The 21,436-nt window shown below is 41.9% G+C and overlaps 3 protein-coding genes across 4 annotated transcripts in view; 2 read left to right on the plus strand and 1 right to left on the minus strand.

Annotated features, from left to right (window-relative positions):
- LOC119556912 overlaps nucleotides 1–9,996 on the plus strand; it is an 88,145-nt gene extending 78,149 nt beyond the window's left edge. Inside the window, exons 5-6 of the mRNA XM_037869399.1 lie at nucleotides 7,886–7,962; nucleotides 8,437–9,996. Of these exons, the coding sequence (XP_037725327.1) occupies nucleotides 7,886–7,962; nucleotides 8,437–8,987 (628 nt within the window). The 3' untranslated portion in view covers nucleotides 8,988–9,996. The remainder of the gene's footprint in view (nucleotides 1–7,885; nucleotides 7,963–8,436) is intronic.
- Nucleotides 9,997–11,145: 1,149 nt separating this feature from the next.
- Nucleotides 11,146–14,748, plus strand: LOC119558306 (fibrillin-2). The gene is made up of 7 exons (XM_037871708.1): nucleotides 11,146–11,283; nucleotides 11,343–11,481; nucleotides 11,539–11,697; nucleotides 11,787–11,978; nucleotides 12,053–12,113; nucleotides 13,465–13,595; nucleotides 13,677–14,748. Exons 1-7 carry the CDS (start codon nucleotides 11,146–11,148, stop codon nucleotides 14,507–14,509), a joined length of 1,653 nt encoding a protein of 550 aa, XP_037727636.1. The 3' UTR covers nucleotides 14,510–14,748.
- The window catches only part of LOC119558305 (unconventional myosin-XV), a 35,977-nt gene continuing 29,173 nt past the window's right edge, over nucleotides 14,633–21,436 (minus strand). The window contains exons 2-5 of one of the 2 annotated variants that reach the window (XM_037871707.1): nucleotides 18,422–18,966; nucleotides 17,353–17,584; nucleotides 15,398–16,540; nucleotides 14,633–15,334 (exon numbers count right to left, since the gene is read on the minus strand). In XM_037871707.1, the coding sequence (XP_037727635.1) occupies nucleotides 15,167–15,334; nucleotides 15,398–16,540; nucleotides 17,353–17,584; nucleotides 18,422–18,966 (2,088 nt within the window). In that variant the 3' untranslated portion in view covers nucleotides 14,633–15,166. The remainder of the gene's footprint in view (nucleotides 15,335–15,397; nucleotides 16,541–17,352; nucleotides 17,585–18,421; nucleotides 18,967–21,436) is intronic. The other variant, XM_037871706.1, reaches the window with a different exon arrangement.

Below are 21,436 nucleotides of genomic sequence, written 5' to 3' on the forward strand. Positions count from 1 at the left end.
GGAGTTATGGTTCATTTGAAAACTGGTGAAGTGTAAGAGGTTTAACTACTGAAATAAGCAATTGACTTATTACTCGTGGTTGTATCATTTAAAGCCTTATGACACTCGTTTGATTTTTGACTTACTGACTGGATTTATTTTGTACAGTCGTGGCAGTCTTAACTTGATTTAATATATTCATTCCTATCTCCTTAGAGTGCTGTTAAGCTGTAAACCCTTTTTTATTGGAAGCAAAATAAATTCAGTTAGGAAAAAACCATTTAAGGGGCTTGGCACTCTGTTCTTTGGTTTTATTTTAAGAAGTCACGGCAATCTTAAGTTGATATAATATATTCATAACTTCTAAAAATCTTGTTAGGCTGTTAGGCTTTTTAATTTACTTAGGAACAAATGATGATGGTGTTAAGGTTTTTAGAATTACAGATTAGCTGGGTGATGACAGGTTTTAGCATCATAGTTTGGATTGGCTTGACATGAAATGGTGTGGGGAGTTTTCAGAAAATGTTCCGAACGTTTTTCGCAGAGTTAAAAGATATGTACACAAGGCATACATAATAAATATACCAATTATAAGCTAATTTTAATGACTCCCTGCCGCTTTGAGTGCCCCTGATTAAGTCTAGATAGATATGCTCCGCCTCCACTGATTTCAGACCCCCTTCCACTGGCAGGTGCCACGCCTCTGGACCCTGGTGATTTGTTAACTTGCTGGGAAAACTTTTATTGCTTTGTCAGCGATATGAGGGGCGGCAACGGGAAGAAAGCCGCAAATTATGAATTATACAGTCGAACAACAAAAGCGGCAACATGCAGCAGATGAAAGTGGAGGGGAAATAAATAAACGTATACATAAATTACGGAAAAGATGGGGCCAAGCGAAAAAAAGAACCGAAAAACAAGGCGGAAAACAAACGAAGATGGCCCAAACCGAAAATAAGAATAAAAACAATAATTCGCCACAATTTAATTTGCATAATGACAGTGTCAAGCGGCGGCTGTAAGGTGAAGTGGGTGGCTTGGGAAACTCCTCGCAGAGGAAAACAGAAAGAAATTAAAAAGGCGAAAATGGAGCAGGATGTTCGAGGGGGAAAAGACAAAGATACAAAAGGAGAGGGGCCAACGACATTGTTGAAAATTCACACTTTTTTAATGCGATAAATTTACAAGGCAACTGGGAAATCTGCAGTCGACAGCCGTGTGTGCCACGCCCCCATCCGCCCCCGTCCGACGACGACAACGCCCACTGTCTGCGCCTACGTGGGCCAACAATAAAACGTTTTAAGCCCAAATCCCCACGAGGATTAGCCTGGACCGCATAAATTTTCCGGCAGACGCGAGCAAACAAAGCGGCCAAGGAAAACGCCAGCTAACCAGAGACGGACTTTCCCCACCCGCACCCCCTGATTTTCCACCCCTCCCACTCCAACCTTACATCCTGTTCGAAGAAAAATAAAAATAGAGAAAAGTGTGGGGACCCCAAGGATCGATATCTGCTGCTCAGATGCCAATGTCCAAGCTGGACATTCCGATAAGATGTTGAACCAAATTGTTTTATCCATTTTGTGTATGAAAGACTAATTTTATTGATGACTATTTAAATGGTCATGAAAATTTATGGCACTACTAGTTATTTTAAACTGAAAGGTGATTAAATAAATAAATAAAATTAATTGATTTAGTAGGACATTACATATTTATTATATATTTAAAAAACAGATTAATTTTAGTTTTTTATTGAATAAATAAGTCAATTTGATTTGTTGATTAAAATAAAACATTTTGTAGGGTTACATGTTTGTCAAAATTAACCTTCTCCACTTAAATTAATATGCTTAAATACATAAATAAAGAAATTAATTTAATCTATGGGTTATTTTAATACGAATATACAAAAGGTACCCTCGGCAATATAATTCAAATACTTTGACTTAAATGAATAAAAATCATATTTAAAAAAATGTAATTTATTTGTTTAAGTAATGGAAGAAAAAGGTATCAAAATAGATCATAAATTGTCAAGCTGTATAACAATTAATATTTATTATTATATTTTTTAATGTATTAGATGTATTAGATGTTAATGTTAAGGTATGCAGGCAAAATAAACATTTTATACATCTATGAATATATAATTTATTTTATTCGAGTTATTCTTGTCTGGTAAAATTGGACCAAAAAAAGAAGACCACTTGATTGCTAGACCCAGCAAATTGAAGACAATGAGTCTGCGAATTCTACGATTCGCGTCGCCCCTTTCCAGCTTCCTCATTTGCATAGAGCAGGTGCGTCGTATAGGGGGGTTTGGGGTTCGAGTCCTTCTTATTCGTCAGTCCTACCCCTAAATCCTTGCTCCCTTTCTGGGTGGCACATTCTGTTTTTGTTTACCTCCGCCACCGACTGCATACGGTTGACAGCGAAATAAGAGCCATAAAAATGCGTTAAAGCTGCTACTTTATTTTCATTACAACGGGCCCCTTTTCGTATATATATATATATATACCTACTATATATTCCCTCTTTATGCCCGTTGATCTATGCAGGCGGCTTTTCCTCTGGGCGGAGTTTAGTGGATTTCTGTTTTTCCGTCTGCGGCTGCTTTGCATACTTTTAGGGGCACTCAAAGTCGGCGTCTTTACAAATTGAATTATGCACTTAATGGCGGGCAGCTGGCAGTTGCCAAGCAAAAAGCGGCTGAAAAGCGGGCTGGTTGACCAAAGGTGGGTTAACTGAGGATTCCAGGACAAGGCTAAGCATCTGAAAGAGGCCAAATGAAATGATTAAATGGGAAAAATTCTCATTCAGGGAGCTATTTAAACGAGTTTCTATGGCAAGGACAGTTGGTTTCTAACCAAATAATGGGCATGAGTTGAGCTAAAAATATACTTATAACAGTTAAGAAATTTATGTTTACATATAATTTGATATTTTTATTACTTTAGATATACTTTAAGTCCTGAAAATTTCATTGCAGCTGAACATTCTCATAATAATCATCAACATTTTCCCTTCGCCATTATGGCATGTTTTCTTTTCTTTTTAATCGGTTAGCGAATGGCAAAGGGATATAATCACCTCTGCACCTCCGACACTTTCATTCCGTATCAATTATTTGGTTGAAAATGGGGAAAGGCAACGGGGAAGCGAGAATGTTTCAGTATAATCTACATGCCGACAGCCTTATTTGCACAAAGCTTTTGCCTCGCGGTGGCCAGCGATGCGAAACTGTCACAGTAATCCCCCCCCCAGCTACGCCCCTGAAATCTGTGCAAAAAACCCCAACTGCTATACCAAATCAGCTTTTGCATCGACTAAGTATGCAACAAGGTTTTCCGAGCTGCGGCCGCCTCCGCCGCTCAATCATCATTAAAAAGCAAGAAAGGCCGGGTGGCAAAGTGTATTTTTAGGGGCTGGGAATAGGGATCCACGAAGATGGATAAGGCTCACAGCAAGGACAACAAACGTCCAGCGGCATCCCTTTAACATTTCCCTTCGGAGGCGACTCACTCAAGCGCCGCAAAGTGCTTCCTTTCTGGCCGGGCCAAAACCCCTGCCCAAACCAAAGCCAACAGCAAGACCAAGACCAAGTCCGAGTCCAAGTCCAAGAAGTCCCTTGCCTCCAGCTACTGGCACATCCTTCTGCCGCCCCCCTCTTCCACTGCCTGTTGCTCAAATAGTGCACTGAGACAAAAATCATAGCTGGATGTGATCGAAATCCATATTTGGAAATCAACAAAGTCAATATATTCAAATAATATAGGTATTAAAGGTATCATAGTAAAATAAAAGTTATGTAGTATGTTATTCTATAAATATATGTATTTTAAAATTTTTACTATTACATATATTTAAACATATTGCAAGTTTATCCTTTAAAGTTCAAATTTAGAAATGTTGTATTAAATTTAAAAAAAAAAGATAATTATTTCTAAAGAAAGGTGATTCGGTCCTTTTTTGAACACCTTAATGTTTTTTTTATGAATTCCCAAAAATTGATAGACAAAAATATGTAAAAAGTTGGGACTTAAACTTATATATATTTATAAGTATGCAACTCATAAAATCTTCGTATTTTAAAGTTTTTTTTTTAATTATTAAAAAAATATACCTGTACAAAACTATAAATAAAATTCCAAGGATTAGTTATACCAGTGATGTGTTTAGAGTCAGTAAAATGCCATTGAGGCTTAAGATAGAATTTCTTCTTGCTGCTTATTCAAGTCTAAATGTTTCCGTACAATTGTAACATTCTAAGATATTATGTTTCTGTGATAATAAAATACCTATGAGGCCTCAAACAGAAAACGAAATAAATTTGAACTTAATTTTGGGTAGAAATGGAATAAAAATAGGTTTAGGCCCATATAATTTTTTCTGGGTATTTAGAGAGTATATTTTTCTCAGTGTTTACTCAAGTCTAAATTGCAATGTCGCCTGCCATCGTTTTCGTTTCCGGCATCGGTGGTGTAGGCAAATGGAAAGTGGTCGTGAACTAGGGGATGGGGGGTGTTGGGAGGGGGCGTTCGTAAGGACAAAGGGGGCGTGGCAGCGGGACACCGTGTGGCCATCCAGCTGTGAGCCAACTTTGTCGAGCAATTATTTTTAGCGCAGCTGGAGCGACGCTTACTTCGGCCCGTCGCAGCTCTTGTTTGCCTTTCATATAAGCGAGTGCAAATACTTTTTTAAGTGCCTGTATGCTGTTGTTCCTGTTGTTGTTGCTGTGTTGGCCGTTGACAGTTGTCGTCCCTTGAAGTGGCAAAATATTTGACAAGAAAATGACTTTTCCGGCGAGAAAGTGGAGAAAAAAAAAAGAGGGGCCAATTGTCGGAGTGTGTATGTTAATGTTTTTGGCCACAATTTGCTGGCCTGGCCGGCAGAAGATGATCCATTGTGGTCATTGCCGGTGACCTTAATTCGTGGGAGGTCGTCTTTGTGTCCTCCCATTTGAAGGAAGAAAAATATCGGAGGGTAGGAAATTGAGAGCCTCGTTCCAAGGCAATTTGTGGGGTCTCACATTTCTGTATAATTTCTATAATACTATTAACCAAGCATCATTAACTTTCTGTTTTTGCTTTTTTCTGAAAACCAATTTGCACTAATTGGCTTTCAATAATATTTTGAAATGGACTAATTGATTATTAATATGATTAGGCGAAAGACATTAAAACTGCAAGCTAGGACAATTGGCTTTGACTTTGTTTACATTTTATTGACCCAAATACACTTTTTGTATAAAAAGCAAATTAAGTTTTCAACATATTGACTAATTTGTGTTTAAAGCTTTCGCTTAGCAATTTAGCTTATGCGATTTTTTTAACTAAATGTTTATTTATTGAAAAGTAACTCACATTTTCAAATAATTATTTAATATGAGCAAGAGCACAATTTTTATTCAATTAGTTTGCTTAATATTGCCCTAAAAAGTATGGATATTAAATTGCACATAACGTATTTATTGATATTTTCTATCCAAAAATCGCCAGCGTGAAATTCAAAATAAACTATTTGGAAATTCTTTTGATTTGGTTATTCCTTCACCTCTCTTAAATTTTATTAGTTGTTGAATAAAATATTTCATCTTCTCAGCTTGTTAATTCGTAAAATATTAGGTAAACGGCAAACATTTTTGCTTACAAAGGATAAGCTGAGCTCATCACTGCCTTTTAAGCCCCTCTCTCCCAACAATTTAAAGGACATTCTAATTGGGTTTGGAATTTGCTTGGTTTTACCTTTAAAATAAATACGTTGGTATATTTATTCAGAGTGAAAATTGTTGTTATATTTCTTGGCTTAACTTTGAATTTTCGTGCAATCTTCTTTGGGGGCTTTAATTTTCACACACACACAATGAACATATTTATTTTTGATAATCCAGGGTGGATTTGCAAAGTTGGGCAGACATTCATGTGCAAAAATATTAAAGCCCTAAAGTTTTGTGAGAAATTAGTTTCGACTTTGTGTTTTTGTAATTAGCATGTAGCTGTGCTTATGCAGGATGAGCCCCTAAAAATGATGAATTAAAACACCCAACGCGGGAATATACATACATTCTTGTTCATGAATTTGGTCCATTTGCGCTTAGGTGCTGCATAAAAAGTTTAAAGCCCATAAAAATGGCAAACTGCTTAATTGTGAATTTTTAACGAAATATTCAACCAACTGAAAAGTGGAGAACAGTGGCAAACGGTTGAAGTCTCTGTGAAAAGCTGACAAACCGACAGTAATTCATTCTTCACTGTTTTTGCTTAGCTCCATTAAAGCGCCATTAAATATTCAGTTTGCTGTGTGACACTAAAATGATTATAACGTTTCAATTTACTTTAAATGAATTATTGTGTGTGCACTGTTTTTTTCTGTCTTATTTTGTTTGATTTGTGTTCGATTCAAATACGTAATCAGTTAATAAATTAAAAATTCTGGCCCGTAACTGTGGTTGGCCTCCCTCACCTTTTTACCCTCAGCCGTTTCATTTTGTGATAAATCAGCGGGCATTTTGAGCAAATTTTTAGCTAAGTCCTCTTGTTTCTTGGAAACCGCTAAAAATGAGGGCTATTCCTTTGCTCACCGCAAGCCAAGCATAACAATTGCTTTTTATTTTATGATCGCCGGCCAAAGGACTCGGGCTCCTGCCCGTCCTACATTTTCCTGGCCAGACAAATACCCCCGGAAAAGCCCGCACATTGCTTGTCTTTAATTATGTTTTTGGTCCTCGAGTTTTGTGCATTGCCTTGTTTATTTTTATTACTCGGCGCGGCGTCTGCGCCTGTTTATTTACATTAATTTTTTCAATTTACCTTTATTGCCTGGGCGCAGAGGGTCCTAAGGTTTGGTTTTGGTTTTGGTTATGGAATGGTTCGGTTTTTGCCGGGACTTAATTAAGCTTTCAGCGTGTCCCCACTGCTACTCGAAATCTCGACCGGCGACTCTCCTTTTTAATAAAAATTCTTTTCATTTATGACTCGACTCCAGGGGGAACTGCGGTCTGAGTCAGATGCCAATTCCCATTTCCGCTGCATCCTGGCTAATTTGCCTCCATCATTGGATTTCGAATCTACAGCTAATTTGGCGCTGTTTTTTGCCCGCTCCTTGGGGTAAAGTGGCCCGGCTTTCCGGTGGGGGGTTAAAATCAAAAGTGCCCCCAAAATGTCAGGCACTTTTGAAATTTCCTACGCAATTTCCGTTGTCAACACCTTGACAGCTGTCAGACACACACACAGACACTCTCGCGTCAAACACGCACGCACACACTCATACACACTCATGGGCACTTGTCAGTTCGATTTGCTCTTTCGCCTCTTCCCCTTTGCTGTTCTTGTTTTTGTTTTGCTCTTTTTACGCTCTTTTTTGCCTACAGGAAACGGAAATTGTTAGGCTTAATAGACAATTCGCATTTCCTGTCCCTTTGAAGTCCCGAATTCACCCTCCCTTCTGTCCGCACAATTGCACAAATCAGGACTTGGGTCCCCCCGGGCTCCTCCTGCTGCCGCTCCTCCGCCATTGATGGAACAGAATCACAATAATTATAATATTTAACATCTCAATGGCCAGCCAGATCCTTTGCCACTCTAATGAGGCGTCGCCGAAGGACATGCATAATCAATGAACGACCAAACGGACGAGTGAATCGCTCAATGAATGGGTAAACAGAGGATGGAAATTATGGGGATGGATAATTAATTAAGGAAATATTAAGTCCTTGGTCATCAAAGTCAGGCGAGCAGAGAAAAAGCTTTAAAGTGAGGCAGGTTTCGAAATACCACCAAGGTTTTTTGAATCTGGAATAAAAATATTTCGTAGTAACTACCTTATAAGTGAATTAACATTCATAATTATTGAATATTTCTGAGTAAATTCTTTTTTAATGTTAAGTCCTTTTATTTTTTTTCAGCTACTGCGTGGAATTCGAGGTAATAAAAGCATCCAAGGCCTGCCGCAAACTGCCACCATACAATCTCATGCTGGAAGGTAAGTACATGGTTCCAAAAATTGCCTAAGGGAAAAATTTATAAATATAATAATTGCTGTAGGTAAATTCAAGCCAATAAATTCATATAGAAAAAATAACGTGCCAGGTTAAATTTGATATTCGTATGGTAAATTTATTAAGTGCAACATTTCTATCTTTAAAAATTCTCTCGAATCGAAAAAAAGAGATATGATCAATATACTGCACAAAATTACTCTGTATCTATTCAAAACTCTCCGAAATAAAAAAAGAGAGAAAAGGAAAAGCTGGCAAATGTATCAAAGCGATCCGCCCCTATCTAGATAGAAATGATACCGAATTTGATCGAAATGATCATCGTAGCTTATGAATTTGTATCTCTGTGCAGGAATTCTTAATTAAATCTGCCTTAAAACTTTAAATGTTTTAAATTGTGAACTTAGCCTGGCTTTATAAGGTAATCACCACCATGTTTTTTTATTTCTTCCCCATAGGCGATCGCATAACTGTGCGCTGTGACCTGGACGCCTTAATCCAGGACACCGTGGCCAGCACCACCACTGCCAGGACACCCCAAGCCCCCAACCAGCCGCCCAGCACCACCGCTTCCGTTTCTGCATCCGCTTCCGGCCAGCGGGCGGATGACCTTGATGAGGAGCGACAGCAGCGGGAGAACAGCGACGGCGACGACCAGGAGACGGAGACGGAGGCGGAGGAGGAGGAGGAGGAAGAGGAGCAGGAGGAGCAGGAGCAGGACGACCTGCAGAACGCCCTGGACACGGACAGCAACGAGAGTTCCGATTACCGCCACCAGAGATTGCAATCGCAAATATCGCACAGCCGCCGGACAGCGGGAAAACGCAGCGCTGTGCCGGCCACGCCCCCGCCCACGCTGGCGCCCACCTACCACTGCCGGGGGGAGGGGCTGGCCGGGCGCACGACACGCTGGAGCGCGCTGCCGGCGCCGTCGTGCCGCGGCAAGTGGCTCCGCCTGACCGTCGGTCCGCCCAAGAAGTGCGGCCACGCCCAGTTCATCTTTGTCTAAGGCGACCAGGGCCGCCGATGCCGCCGATATCCGGTCATCTTTTTTTCCCCCCCTCCCCCCCTCGTGTAGGCTATGGTGTACGGTTATGGTGCCACCCCCCCACCACCCATCATCATATCATATCATATCACCCGCAAAGCCCTGCCCCCAAGCCGAACACCCGAACCCTTCACTTCCGGCCCAAAAATAAAAGTACCCCTTGTATGTAAGCGTTTAAACATTAAGCCAGTGGATTAAGAAGATCATAGCATATGTGTGAGGTCATTTTTTTTTGTCTCTCTAGAGTAGCGATCCGGAAGATAAAGTCGCAGGGCCAGTGCAGTTTGGATTGCTTGTATTTGCAAAGTGCTAAAAACAAATGCCATATTCTGGATAATATTTAAAATAATTTCAAAACTTCAAAAAATGAGACCGTTTAAGGCGGATTCATCCATATTTCCAAAATATTTTTAAAACTTTCGAATGCAAGCCCATATAATACGAATCCAATAGGCTGCCACATAAATTTGATTGGCTTTTGTGGACTTTCTTCGGAGAGCTTTCCTCTAAGTAGCTTAGGAAACCCCGTCGTGTAAGCAACAAGGGCTCCGACCCAAATAAAAACTCTATCTATGCTCGGGGTCGTTGGAGACGCTCATCTCGGATCGGATAATACTAGAAACTAGAGACTAAGTCATCAAATTCCGCATAACATCGTCAGTGAACGTGGAGTCGGGCTGCTTAGCGAAAGAACCTATATATAGGTATATAAATATATATATGTGGATGTGCATGAGTGTATCTATCTAATCGTTAGTTCCCCGACTTACAAACATACATACACACTTGTGAGGTCCCAAATTTCAGTTGCCCAACTGGCGGACAAGCTTCTGGAGTCGGAATTAACGTTTGGATCTTAGCATTAATCTGAACGTAAGGTACACACGAATGTCGAACGTAATTACTTAAATTATAATTAAACCAATAATGAGATCATTCAATAAAGAACGAGTATAATTTTAATGTAAAACATTCTTGTTTCTTGTTCTACAGTCTTTGTAATTTCCCAATATAGAGTGATAAAATCCTGGTTTTCCTACAACTAGTTTGGCGACTCTTTGAAGAGCGGCGTCACAGTGTGAAGAAAGTTAGTATGATAAAAACCAATTGGTAAGAAAATATGAATATGATATGATAAATATTGGGATGTGAATATACAGAGAGGTACTAACAGAAATTGAGCACTAATGATAAATGAAAAAATTTAGAAATATCATCAATAATTGAGCACCTATTTTTATTTTTATAATAACTACTATTTTTTAGCCTCTAAAAACTGTATTCACACCCACTGTACTTGGCCCATCTGACTTGGATCTACCGGTTGACCCAATTACCAATAGTCAGGTGCCAAGCGCTCTTTCACTGGCTATTCCTCTCGGCGAAGAGTTCACGGTGAAGGCCAGAAGAAAGAAAGACAGAGAGAGAGAGACGGAAGAGCCAAGCTACGAGTTGAAGAAAGAGCCGAGAATCGGCCAGGGGCGGCTACTTGATTAGTCCCAAAGCGATCGCAGACCGATACGGACCGCCGACGAGTGAAGTGCACCTGTCTGAGAAGCTGCAATCTAACCGTCAAGAGTAATTCTCGATTTGCATTCTTCTGGTTTCTTTGGGCCCAGACCCGGTGTGATTCATCAAGAAATCGGTTCTCGGCTCTCAGCGTGATTCCCGTTCTTTTGCTTTGGACGCGAAGAAAGTTGTCTTCAAACATGTTAATTGTGACGCGACTGTGGGCCGTTGTGCCAGTCGATTTCTTTTAACGGTCTAAAATTGCCCAAACGAAAAACATTTTTTGGTTGAGCGGATAATCCAAAGCGTCTAGACATTCGCCAGAGTCTCACTTAGGCTTTCTTTATTCTGGCTTACAGTACACGCCATTAAACAGGCCTAGGGCCTATGAAAAACATTACTAACTTCTTGAGAAAGGTCACTAGAGGCGATTTGTAGGAACTTGCATGTAGTGTAAAGATAAACCTTATAACCTATAGCCATAATTTCAAATATATTTAAGGTTAAGCAGTAGTTGGGAAATAATTCAAATTACTCTAGACATTTCTTACTTTAAGGAAAGTGAGTTTAGAAAGATTATTTATATATCACTGAAAACTCGAACTTAGATATGTTGCCAGACAAAAAGGCGGCTTTGCTGCTGGTAACCGCGATCACCGCCCTCAAATTGGAGGGAATCGATTGCCTAAGGCGAAACTTCGAGGCGCGTCAAAGCAGCAACTCGAATATTCCGCTGTGGAAGCAACGAGTGAGTTCACGAAAGCTCTACAAATATGGATCTCTAATCCCAAGGGTTTCCAACTTTAGGCTTGCGAGAAATCCCAGAAACAGAAGCAAAATGCACATTATGTGTGCGATGAAAAGGGCGACTTTAAGTGTCTTCCGGGATGGCAGGGTGATCTTTGCCAGGTGCCCATGTGCCGAAGAGGCTGCGATCCCATGAATGGTATGCTTGAAAACAAAGGTGATCCTTGATGATTCTATAACCCTTGACCCCACATAGGCTACTGCCAGCGACCCGGGGAATGCAGGTGCCGCATCGGATACAGTGGCGAACTTTGCGACAAGTGCATTCCGCTTCCAGGTTGCCAACATGGCGGATGCACCAAGCCCTTCGAATGCATCTGCAAGCCCGGCTGGGCAGGACTCTTCTGCACGGAACGTAATTATGAAAGAAGAAAGTTGTGTTTAAGGATGCTTTGTGTTTTAGTAACCCCTTTTCTCTGACCCTTGACCCATAATGACCTTTAGCCAGCTGCCGGAGCGGATGCCACAGCACACGAGGATATTGCGAGGCGCCGGGCGAGTGCCGCTGCCGTATCGGCTACGCCGGACGCACCTGCTCCGAGTGCGCCACAATGCCGGGCTGCCAGCACGGAACCTGCAACAAGCCGCTCGAGTGCCTCTGCCTGCCCGGCTACACAGGACTGCTCTGCCAGACGCGTAAGTCCTGCGACAGCCCAAGGATCCGCCGAGTACCTAATCCCCCTACAACTCCCAACTCCCTTCCCATGCAGCCCTCTGCGACCCCGACTGCAGCAAACAGCACGGATATTGCCGCAAGCCAGGAGAATGCCGGTAAGTATTACCTATGTATATGCAGCGTATCACTCAAGAACCAATTCAAGAAATCTGAATTCCATTTTTCGCCTTACAAAATCAGTTTTTTGGATGCTATGAGAAAAATAAACGTCAGAATGAGGAATGTCATACCTCGTTGAGCTCGTTGTTTAATTTCCAATCGATTTGCATTCAAACCTGAAATTTTTTATTTTTGCCATTTTTCGCAAAAAAAGATGATGTAACCCCTTACAAAAAATGGGAAAATTGGCCAAAAAATAAATTTTCCCTAAAGTGATGGGGATCGTTAGCATATTTAGCAAGCTGCTCAAAACAGTCGGTCTTTTTGCTGTACGACTTTGGCTAAACTACGATGGAAAAACCGAAAAAAATGTTGCATTTTTGACAAAAATCAGAATCTCGTATTTTTGACGAAAATCTGAAGCCATTTTCTCGCCCTAAAAATTCCGTTTTTTGGCTGCCATAACAAAAATATAAGTCAGAATGAGGAATGTCATACCTCGTTGAGCTCGTTGCTAAATTTCCAATCTATTGGCACTCTAACCTGAAAATGTTTAATTTTGCCATTTTTCGCAAAAAAAGATGTAACCCCTTACAAAAAATGCGAAAATTGGACAAAAAATAAATTTTCCCTAAAGTGATGGGGATCGTTAGCATATTTAGCAAACTGCTCAAAACAGTCGGTCTTTTTGCTGTACGACTTAATTTGGCTAAACTACGATGGAAAAACCTAAAAAAAATGTCGCATTTTTGACAAAAATCTGAATCTCGTATTTTTGACGAAAATCTGAAGTCATTTTTTCGCCCTAAAAATTCCGTTTTTTGGCTGCCATAACAAAAATATTAGTCAGAATGAGGAATGTCATACCTCGTTGAGCTCGTTGCTAAATTTCCAATCTATTGGCACTCTAACCTGAAAAAGTTTAATTTTGCCATTTTTCGCAAAAAAAGATGATGTAACCCCTTACAAAAAATGCGAAAATTGGACAAAAAATAAATTTTCCCTAAAGTGATGGGGATCGTTAGCATATTTAGCAAGCTGCTCAAAACAGTCGGTCTTTTTGCTGTACGACTTGATTTGGCTAAACTACGATGTAATGTAACCTGAACATTTTTCATTTTTGCCATTTCTCGCAAAATTTACCCCTTTTAAAAAATGCTAAATTTGGTCAAAAATAAAATAAAATAAATAAAGTGATTTTAGGTACTTTATTCGGTTTGTTTTGTGTATTCAAACACATGTTTTATTCGTGCCTACAAAGAGCACTTGGCTCTTGAACCCGAATCAATTAGGCTAACCCACGCCCTCCACAATTTTCCACTGACACCCCTTGACTTTCTCCCCCAGGTGCAAGGTGGGCTGGACGGGCAGCCAGTGCGACAAGTGCTTCCCCTATCCGGGATGTGCCAACGGCGATTGCGAGGCGCCGTGGGAGTGCAATTGCCATCCCGGCTGGGGCGGGATGCTGTGCGACGAGAGTGAGTATATCCGATATGTTAGGAGTAGGTTATTTGACCGCCACCAAACGGGGAACTGACCGCGTTGACCCACACACACAGAGCTCACCTACTGCGTGGAGCATCCGGACACGTGCGAGAACGAGGGCAAGTGCGTATCGCTGAGCCGCGAGGATGGCAGCTACCGCTGCCAGTGCCGGCAGGGATTCCTGGGCAAGAACTGCGAGATACGCGATGACTTTCTGCTAACCTCGGTGGCGCCGCCGCGCATCACCCCGCCAACGCCCACCGACCAGGATCAGGATCAGGACAAGGGCCAAGATGTGGGCACAGGTGTGCTCGATGACAGCGCGATGGGTGGTGGTGGGCAGGTGGAAAAGTTGCCGGCGGTTAACGAGCCGGAGCGCCGGACAAATGACACCGCACTGATGGTGGCAACCGCAGGAGCAGGAGCAGGAGTAGCAGCAGCAGGAGCTGGAGCAGGACCCACCAACAGGACGTCGGCGGTGGCAACTGGAGCTGGCAGCCACAATGCGACTAATGAAGCGTTAAGCGTCGTTACAACGAGGCGTGCCACCCCAGCTCCATCAGTTCCCTCGGCCACAATGGCGACATCCGGTGAAAAAGCCGTAAAGGGTAATGCAACAAGTGTGGCGGCAGAGGCAGGACCTCCTTTAATGCCACGCCCACTGCCCACCATCACCAGCCAGGAGCAAACAATAGCAACTCTGGCGCCAGCTGCAACAGCAACAGCATTTCCAGCAGCAACAGCAGCAACATCCGTGACCAGCCACAAGGACAAGCCAAATGTGGAGGACGAGGAGGAGGATGAAGATGACGAGGATGACGAGGAGGACGAGGATGGCGAGTATGACGAGGAGGAGGACGAGGACGAGGAGGATGACAGCGATCAACTTATACCAAATATTATATAGTTAAGCAGCTGACAAATGAACAGTAATCCATCTTTTTTTAAATACTGGGTATCTAAAAGTGTGCTTCCTTGTTTTTTTTTTCATAGATAAACCACCCAAGTATGAAACCCATTCCTTTGCGATAGATATACATATATAAATTGCATTTATTTATGATAATTTTAGGGATTAAGCTAAGCAATTTTCGATTTAACAAATGTCAAAAAAAAAAAATGATAATAATAAAGTTTGCTATTCTTAAGTGCTACCATAAATCGTTGAATCGAAATGGGGGGGGGGGGGGAGGGGGCTTGGGACCAGAGCTGGGGGCGTTCAATTCCTGCACTCGGATTGCACTTGGTTCGCTTAAACTTAAGACAATGGGGGACTTCTTTGAGCGGGTAGAAAAAAAGGATCTATATGGCCATCGTAGCGCCACCGAGTTGGGGGAGTTAGAGGATCAGGAATCGGGATTACAGAAACCAGCACAACATAAACATCTAAACATACATATGTATCTTGCATATGGGCGTTAATAAATATATGTATCTGGTAGGGTGACTTACGAAAAGACCAAAAAAATGTATGGAAACATATGGGAGAATAACTCAATACAATATATATATATATATCGATACGAATAATAATAATAATAATAATTATGCCAATATTCGGGCTCTAGTTGAGCTCCCGCTTGTCGCGCTGACTGATCTGGGCCATGGTGATGTACTGGCGCACCAGGCGCGAGATCTCGTGGGCCTGCTCCGTTTGGACGCGGATGACGCGCTGCTGCATCAGATTGCCCACCTTCATGTCCAGGAAAAGGGCTCCATCCTCCGAACGAACCTGTTCATAAGAAACTCTAATTAACAACAGCACTCTCATTGGGAAACTGGGTTAACCGCTTACCTTGCGCGTGGAGATCACCTCCATGAAGCTCCAGTGCTGCAGGGTTTCGTGGGTGTTGGGGTCCAGGAAGAGGACGCCGCGTCGGTTGAGGGCCAGTATGAGGTCCCGCCACATGGGACTGTGGTTGTCCTCCACATGCGGCCCCTCCTCCGCCCAGATGCGCTTCACGGCAAAGAAGCTACTGCCGAAAAGCGGCCAGGTGGCCAGCACATTGAGGAACTGGGCCTTCACCTGGCCGGGACTCAGGTTGGCCACCTGCGGCCAGGCCGACTGGACGAGACCCACCCACTGGGCGGGTCGGATCTCGCGTATGCCCAGCGCCGGCTTGGGCAGCAGGAATTTGATCTCTTTCATCGCCGGCACATGACTCAGATCGGCTGCCCGATGCAGCAGTGCCGCAATTCTCGCCATATCCCTGACCATCTCCGGCACGGGCACCCCATTGCCGGGCAGCTCCAGCAGCAGACCCTCCAGGTAATCCGGTGCCACCTGGTTGAAGAGCACCTCCACGTACAGGGGCATCGGAGCAGGTTCCCGCTTCAGGGCGAAATGCCAAACGGATCGGCAGAAGATCAGGTAGAAGGGCTGCCCCGATTTGAGCAGCTCCGTGGTCACGTCCAGGATGTACTCATCGGCAGCCAGGGGCATGGTGAAGGCATCGCCCTGGACAATGCAGTACAGGGAGAACTCCTGCTGCTCCGCCTCCGATTCCACGCCCAGCAGGGCACACAATTCAGCAATCACATCGGCCACCACGGTGGAGCAGCGTGTGTTGACCACTCGTTCCGCTCCTCCGGGCAGGCGATAGATCTGCCGGCGTGCTGATCGTCCCGCGGAGACGGCCGTCACCTCCTCCACACTGGGCACATTCTTCCTTCCGCCACAACGGGCAGTCTTCCGGAGATTTGTGAGACAAACGGCCGCGGTGCCGTGACAGGAGCGACGCCGATCGGAGGCCGCCGAGGTCAAATGCTCCATCAGGTAGGGACGCAGTGCGTCCGAGCAACCGAAGTACGCTGCCAGGATGCTGAGCAGGCGCCAGGCTCGTTGCGAGCTGTCCGGACAGGGTGACCGGTTGGCCGTCGTCTGCTTCATCAGCTGGCAGTAGACCTCGTCGCGCAGGGCCAAGTATTTGTGACAATGCTGCAAGATCGGATGGGTATAGTGAGTATTAAGGTATAGGAAGGTATTTCAAGTAACATTTTACTAAGAATTAAAAAGCGTACATTGGTAGTTGAGAATTGGTTTTAGAGTGATTATCTATAGGTATTTATGTATAAAACAGAAACGAATAATGTATCCTCACTATTTTCTACTATTCCCTAACCTTAACCCATAAAAAACTGATAATATCTATCTTTAAAACTGATTTCACCTGACTTTTTCAAAAATAAATTCAAATATTTTAAAATCGGGAAACTGTTTTCCTTGATTGACAGCGCTTGGTTATTAAAGACACAACTCAAAGTACTTCCGATAGGCAATTTTATATAACAACTCTTCCTGTTGCCAACTCAAATCAAGTTTTGCAAAACTGGAAATGGTCTTGAGCTAACATACTCCATAAAGATATAATTTTTGCATATAAAGGATAAGTCTTTAAAGTCGTAGAAAAACATCTTGAAAATAAAATGAAGTCTGATTCTAAAAACCTCTCCTAAGTTCCGCTACCAGGCTATCACGATCTCTAATCCACTTTCGACACATTAAATTCTTACAGAGTTGCGAAACTACCTGTACACGTTATTTCCCAAGTGGTTAGATGACTTCGAGGTGTCCACAATATATTTCCGGTTGCGAAGCTCCAATTTCTAGGGCAGCAGAACAGCCAGCGATTTAGTTGTCGCCCAAAAACCTGTTGCACATATTTGCGGGACCACCTCAAAGTCGTTGATGTCAACCGGTTTTGGTAACCCAGAAGCCTCTAAGTAGAACTAAGAACCCAGAACACTCACCATGAGCACGGTGTAGACGCACTTGACCTCGGTGAGGTCGGGATCCAGCGGTATGTCGCCGCAGTAGCGCAGGATGCAGTCGAAGCACTCGAGCGCCAGGGGCGCCAGGTCATTGGGCAGCCGGAGGAGCGGCAGGCGTATGGCGTGGCCCTGCCACTTCACCAGCTCCGCGTACGAGCGATTCGCTGCGGACTGGTGCCGCTCGTGGTGGCGGTCAGCGTCCCTCAGTTGGCTGTAACATAAATATATATACCATTAGGACTTCTTCCAAATATATCATTATTTCCCCTAAAAAAGAAAGGAAGGTGTATGTTTGGTCTTTGAAATACTCCTTCCTAAATTGAGATTTAAAATAGATTACCTACTTGGCTTGTTAGCTGATCATTAAAAACATATAGTACCTATACAAATATTTTCCGTATCATAGGCTAAAGACATTTTTATTGACTAACATGTTAAACAAAAAATCATGGCAGCCTAGAAAGCATACCAACAACATTTTACAACATTATATGTATATTAAATAATGTTTAGGTTGCCCTGACTTCATAAAATAAATCCAGTTGGCTAGTAGAAAATCAAGAAAGTGTAAGGGCCTAAAAAAATACAACAAACAAACTTTTCTTCAACATTTTGGAATAAATACATATAATAAGCTCTTAAAACTCTATCTGTGTTATACAGCCGCATTTTATAACGTTTATGTAAGAATAATTAATTACATTTAAATTGTCCCAAGTTCTTAAAATAAATCCAGTCAGTTAGTATGAATCTAGAAAGTGTTATAAGACCTTAAGGAATCCACAAAAAATTTTTCTAAATATAATCTTAATTTCAAGGAGTTTAAAAATGGTCATTAGATTTTAATTTTTCCGTAATTTGTTCTATTAAATATTTAAATATTTTCTAGAAACAATAAGCTAGTTGAATCTTACTTTTATGGAGTCTAAAAATGGTACTAAATTCCTATTTAATTTGCAAATCTTTTATGATTACTATGAGTTCTGACAGCCCTATCTGTGATATTTTCTTGGGATCCCTGGCATTTGAATATCCCCGTTCAACTTACTCGTTGCGGAAGTGCTGCATGGCGAACTGGAGCAGCGAGTACTTGGTGACCGAGGGCGGGGTGCCGCCGTTGCCCTCGTCCTGCATGTAGTTGGCGTCCAGGTCGTGGTGCGGCAGGGATTGCGACTGCTGCTGCTGCTGCTGCTGGAGGATCTGCTCCTGCTGGTGCACCTGGCCGTTGGTCAGGGAGGAGGGCTGCTGGCCGGCATTGGACTTGCGGGCGGAGTGCAGGTAGCTCTGCTGCTTGAGGAACCGCTGCTGCTGACCCTGCTGCTGCTGCTGCTGGTGCTCGGCGGCCATCTGCTGCTCCTCCAAGGCGTCCTCCAGCTGCTGCTGCTGCTGCTGCTGCTGCGTTTGGTGGTGCTGCAGGTGGTGGTGCAGTTCAGCCTGCTGCACCTGCTCATTCTGGCGGGATCCGCCGACCTCCACGCCGTGCTCGTTGCGCTGGGCGTGCGCCTGGCGGGATTCCAGGCGCTCCAGCGGCACATTCAGGGTCTGGGCGGCGGCCCGGGCTCCTGAAGACAGTGTGGAGGCCTTCGATTGTGACTGCAAGTGGGAGGAAGGCAAGAGCTGAGTTATTGTTATTTTAACATATTACTACTATAAAGTATAATATAACTTATTTATGTATTAAGGATGATAGTAAATATCACAAAACTTATACTGCAAATGGAAAGAAACCGATTACTTTAAAACATTAATATAATATATAATGTATCTATTTTATTAAAGATGGCAGTAAACTTTTAATAATATAAAGTATTGTTATTATAGTAAAGTTAACAATACTAAGCCTTAAATGTAGGGATACCTTCGATTACTGTAGTATCTTAAATAATATTAATTCCAATACTTAAGAGTACCATTTTGAACCAAAAATATATATTCATTTATTTTAGTTAGACAACGCTTTATATTTCTTTCGAAGTTCAAAACTATCAAACATTCACTGCATCATACGTCAGGATAAGTAATAATTTCCCAAAATATATGCATGTTTACCATTAGATAATCACTATGATATAAGCCAGCTAAGGTAATTAATTAATGTAATCACTGCGCTTTTTGATACTTGCTTAATGAATTTACAAAAAAGATAGCTAAGAGTGTTTTATAGAGAAATTACTTTCAAACCCAATTGCAAAAGGCTGCATATACGTCAAGATAAAATTACACTAATAAAAAAGGAGTTGAACCCCAAATAGTTATCTTTTAAAAACTATCAACATATAAAACATATATTAACAACAAAAATTGAATATTTTTATATAAGGACATTATGTATATTACTTGTATTTATGAAGTTGAATCCTATAAATGTATCTATTAAAAAATGTAGAAAACATTTAAATAAGTACTTCTAAAGGGTGTTTTAAAAATGGGTCCAGTAAATATAAAATTGGATGTGCTCGTTGTAAAAACGGAGCACAGAAATTTTAAGGTAAGGATTGAAAATTGGTTTCGAAAGTCAATTTCTGGCCGGCGATAACAATTATTTTTTACCGTGCAGCGCAGCAGAGTGCAGCTGAGAGAGGCTGCAATTTGTTAATTGACTTGCAAGGCGCTATTCGCAATTCGCAATTCACAATTCGCAGCTCGCATATTTTTTGTGCTGGCCATGTCAATGGCATGTGAAAGTTGCTGGGCGCCTTTTTCGGCCAGCTCGGCGCAACCAGTTGCCATTTTCTGTTAGCCATGGTCGCCCGCCCATCCAGCGGGACCGGTTGCAGGGGGGCGTGCCAGATGATTTATGCTCCCATATTGACCGGTGACAGCTGGCGGGGATTGGCGATCCGATGGATACGAGCGGTACGAGCGGAACACTGCGTTTTTGGCAACGAAAGTGTTTGGCATTGGTGATTTTTCACTTTTATTGCCTGCATTCAATTATTTGGTGCAATTTGTTGCAATTGCTTTCTTTCTTTTTTAACATTTGCACGCCCCCACAAACACGCAGCCATACACAATATTGGGATATTATACACTATATTGCGATAGACATACACTTAGTCCAGTGTTAAGCCCCTTCGCAAAATGCATTTTGCACGCTCATGCAAGAAGAGATTAGTAAAAGTTGTTGTTTATGAAAGCGGAAATCTTTCACCAATCAATCAACTTGCCATATGTGAAAAATTATGCGCATTGTTCAAATTTTGGCCAGCAACGTGAAAACCCACTGCAGGAAAATTCGAAAAAAAAGAAGAAAAACAAATTACAAACAAAAACAAACTCATTACACCCAACTGGTCGTAAATGAAGATTGTTTTTGGAATTGCAGCAATTTTTTTAATTAAACAAAAATCCACCATAGAGACATTTTTTTGCAAAAGAGAGAAAGAGAAAAAGTGGATCGATAGACTTAATGGTGATTTATTTTTCGAAAATGAATTTAGCAACTTGGCTAGTCAATCAATTGTCTCTTGTTTACCATTTTTTTTTGAGTTTTTTTCAGTCATTTTTTAAACGCCAGACCAACGGAAATATAAATATAACAGCGGTTTGCAGTTTATAAATTATGCATGATTTTTGCTCATTTTCCTGTCTTCATTTTTAGATTTCTTAAGTGCGGTGAAGATAACCACAAAAAATTTTTGTAAAAATTAAGCAAGATATATTACCAATATGACTAGAAAATTGTTTGGTTACCATTTGTGCATATCTGTTTTTTTTCTTTACAGGAAAGATAATATTTAAGAAATAAATCACTTGAGTTGATTGATAATTCTATAATAAAATAATAAACAACTAATTTCTGTTACTGCATTTAAATTGCAGGAATAAAACCAGATTTTCTTAAGCAAAAACAAAATAAATAAATATTTTTAAGTGCATTTGGAGGACAGACTCCATTAATGGCGTGGGTGCCACAACAACAGGCTCGCCAGCAATTATCGTAAAATACCAGACATCGAGTCGAGATCGCCTTGGGACCAGGATCACCCAGATCCCAGATGGGAGATCGGTGATCTGAGTGCTTAATCCCAGCCAGAGGCATTTCAGGACTTGTTGGCTGGCT

The sequence above is a fragment of the Drosophila subpulchrella genome, chromosome X (genome assembly GCF_014743375.2).
Source record: "Drosophila subpulchrella strain 33 F10 #4 breed RU33 chromosome X, RU_Dsub_v1.1 Primary Assembly, whole genome shotgun sequence".
NCBI lineage: Eukaryota > Metazoa > Arthropoda > Insecta > Diptera > Drosophilidae > Drosophila > Drosophila subpulchrella.

What these genes read in the sequence shown, in the direction of transcription:
- LOC119558306 (XM_037871708.1), top strand. Translation starts at nt 11,146, where the DNA reads ATGTTGCCAGACAAAAAGGCGGCTTTGCTGCTGGTAACCGCGATCACC. An exon ending in TTCCGCTGTGGAAGCAACGA is followed by an intron (nt 11,284 to 11,342) that starts GTGAGTTCACGA and finishes TTCCAACTTTAG; the next exon opens with GCTTGCGAGAAATCCCAGAA. An exon ending in AGGACTGCTCTGCCAGACGC is followed by an intron (nt 11,979 to 12,052) that starts GTAAGTCCTGCG and finishes CTTCCCATGCAG; the next exon opens with CCCTCTGCGACCCCGACTGC.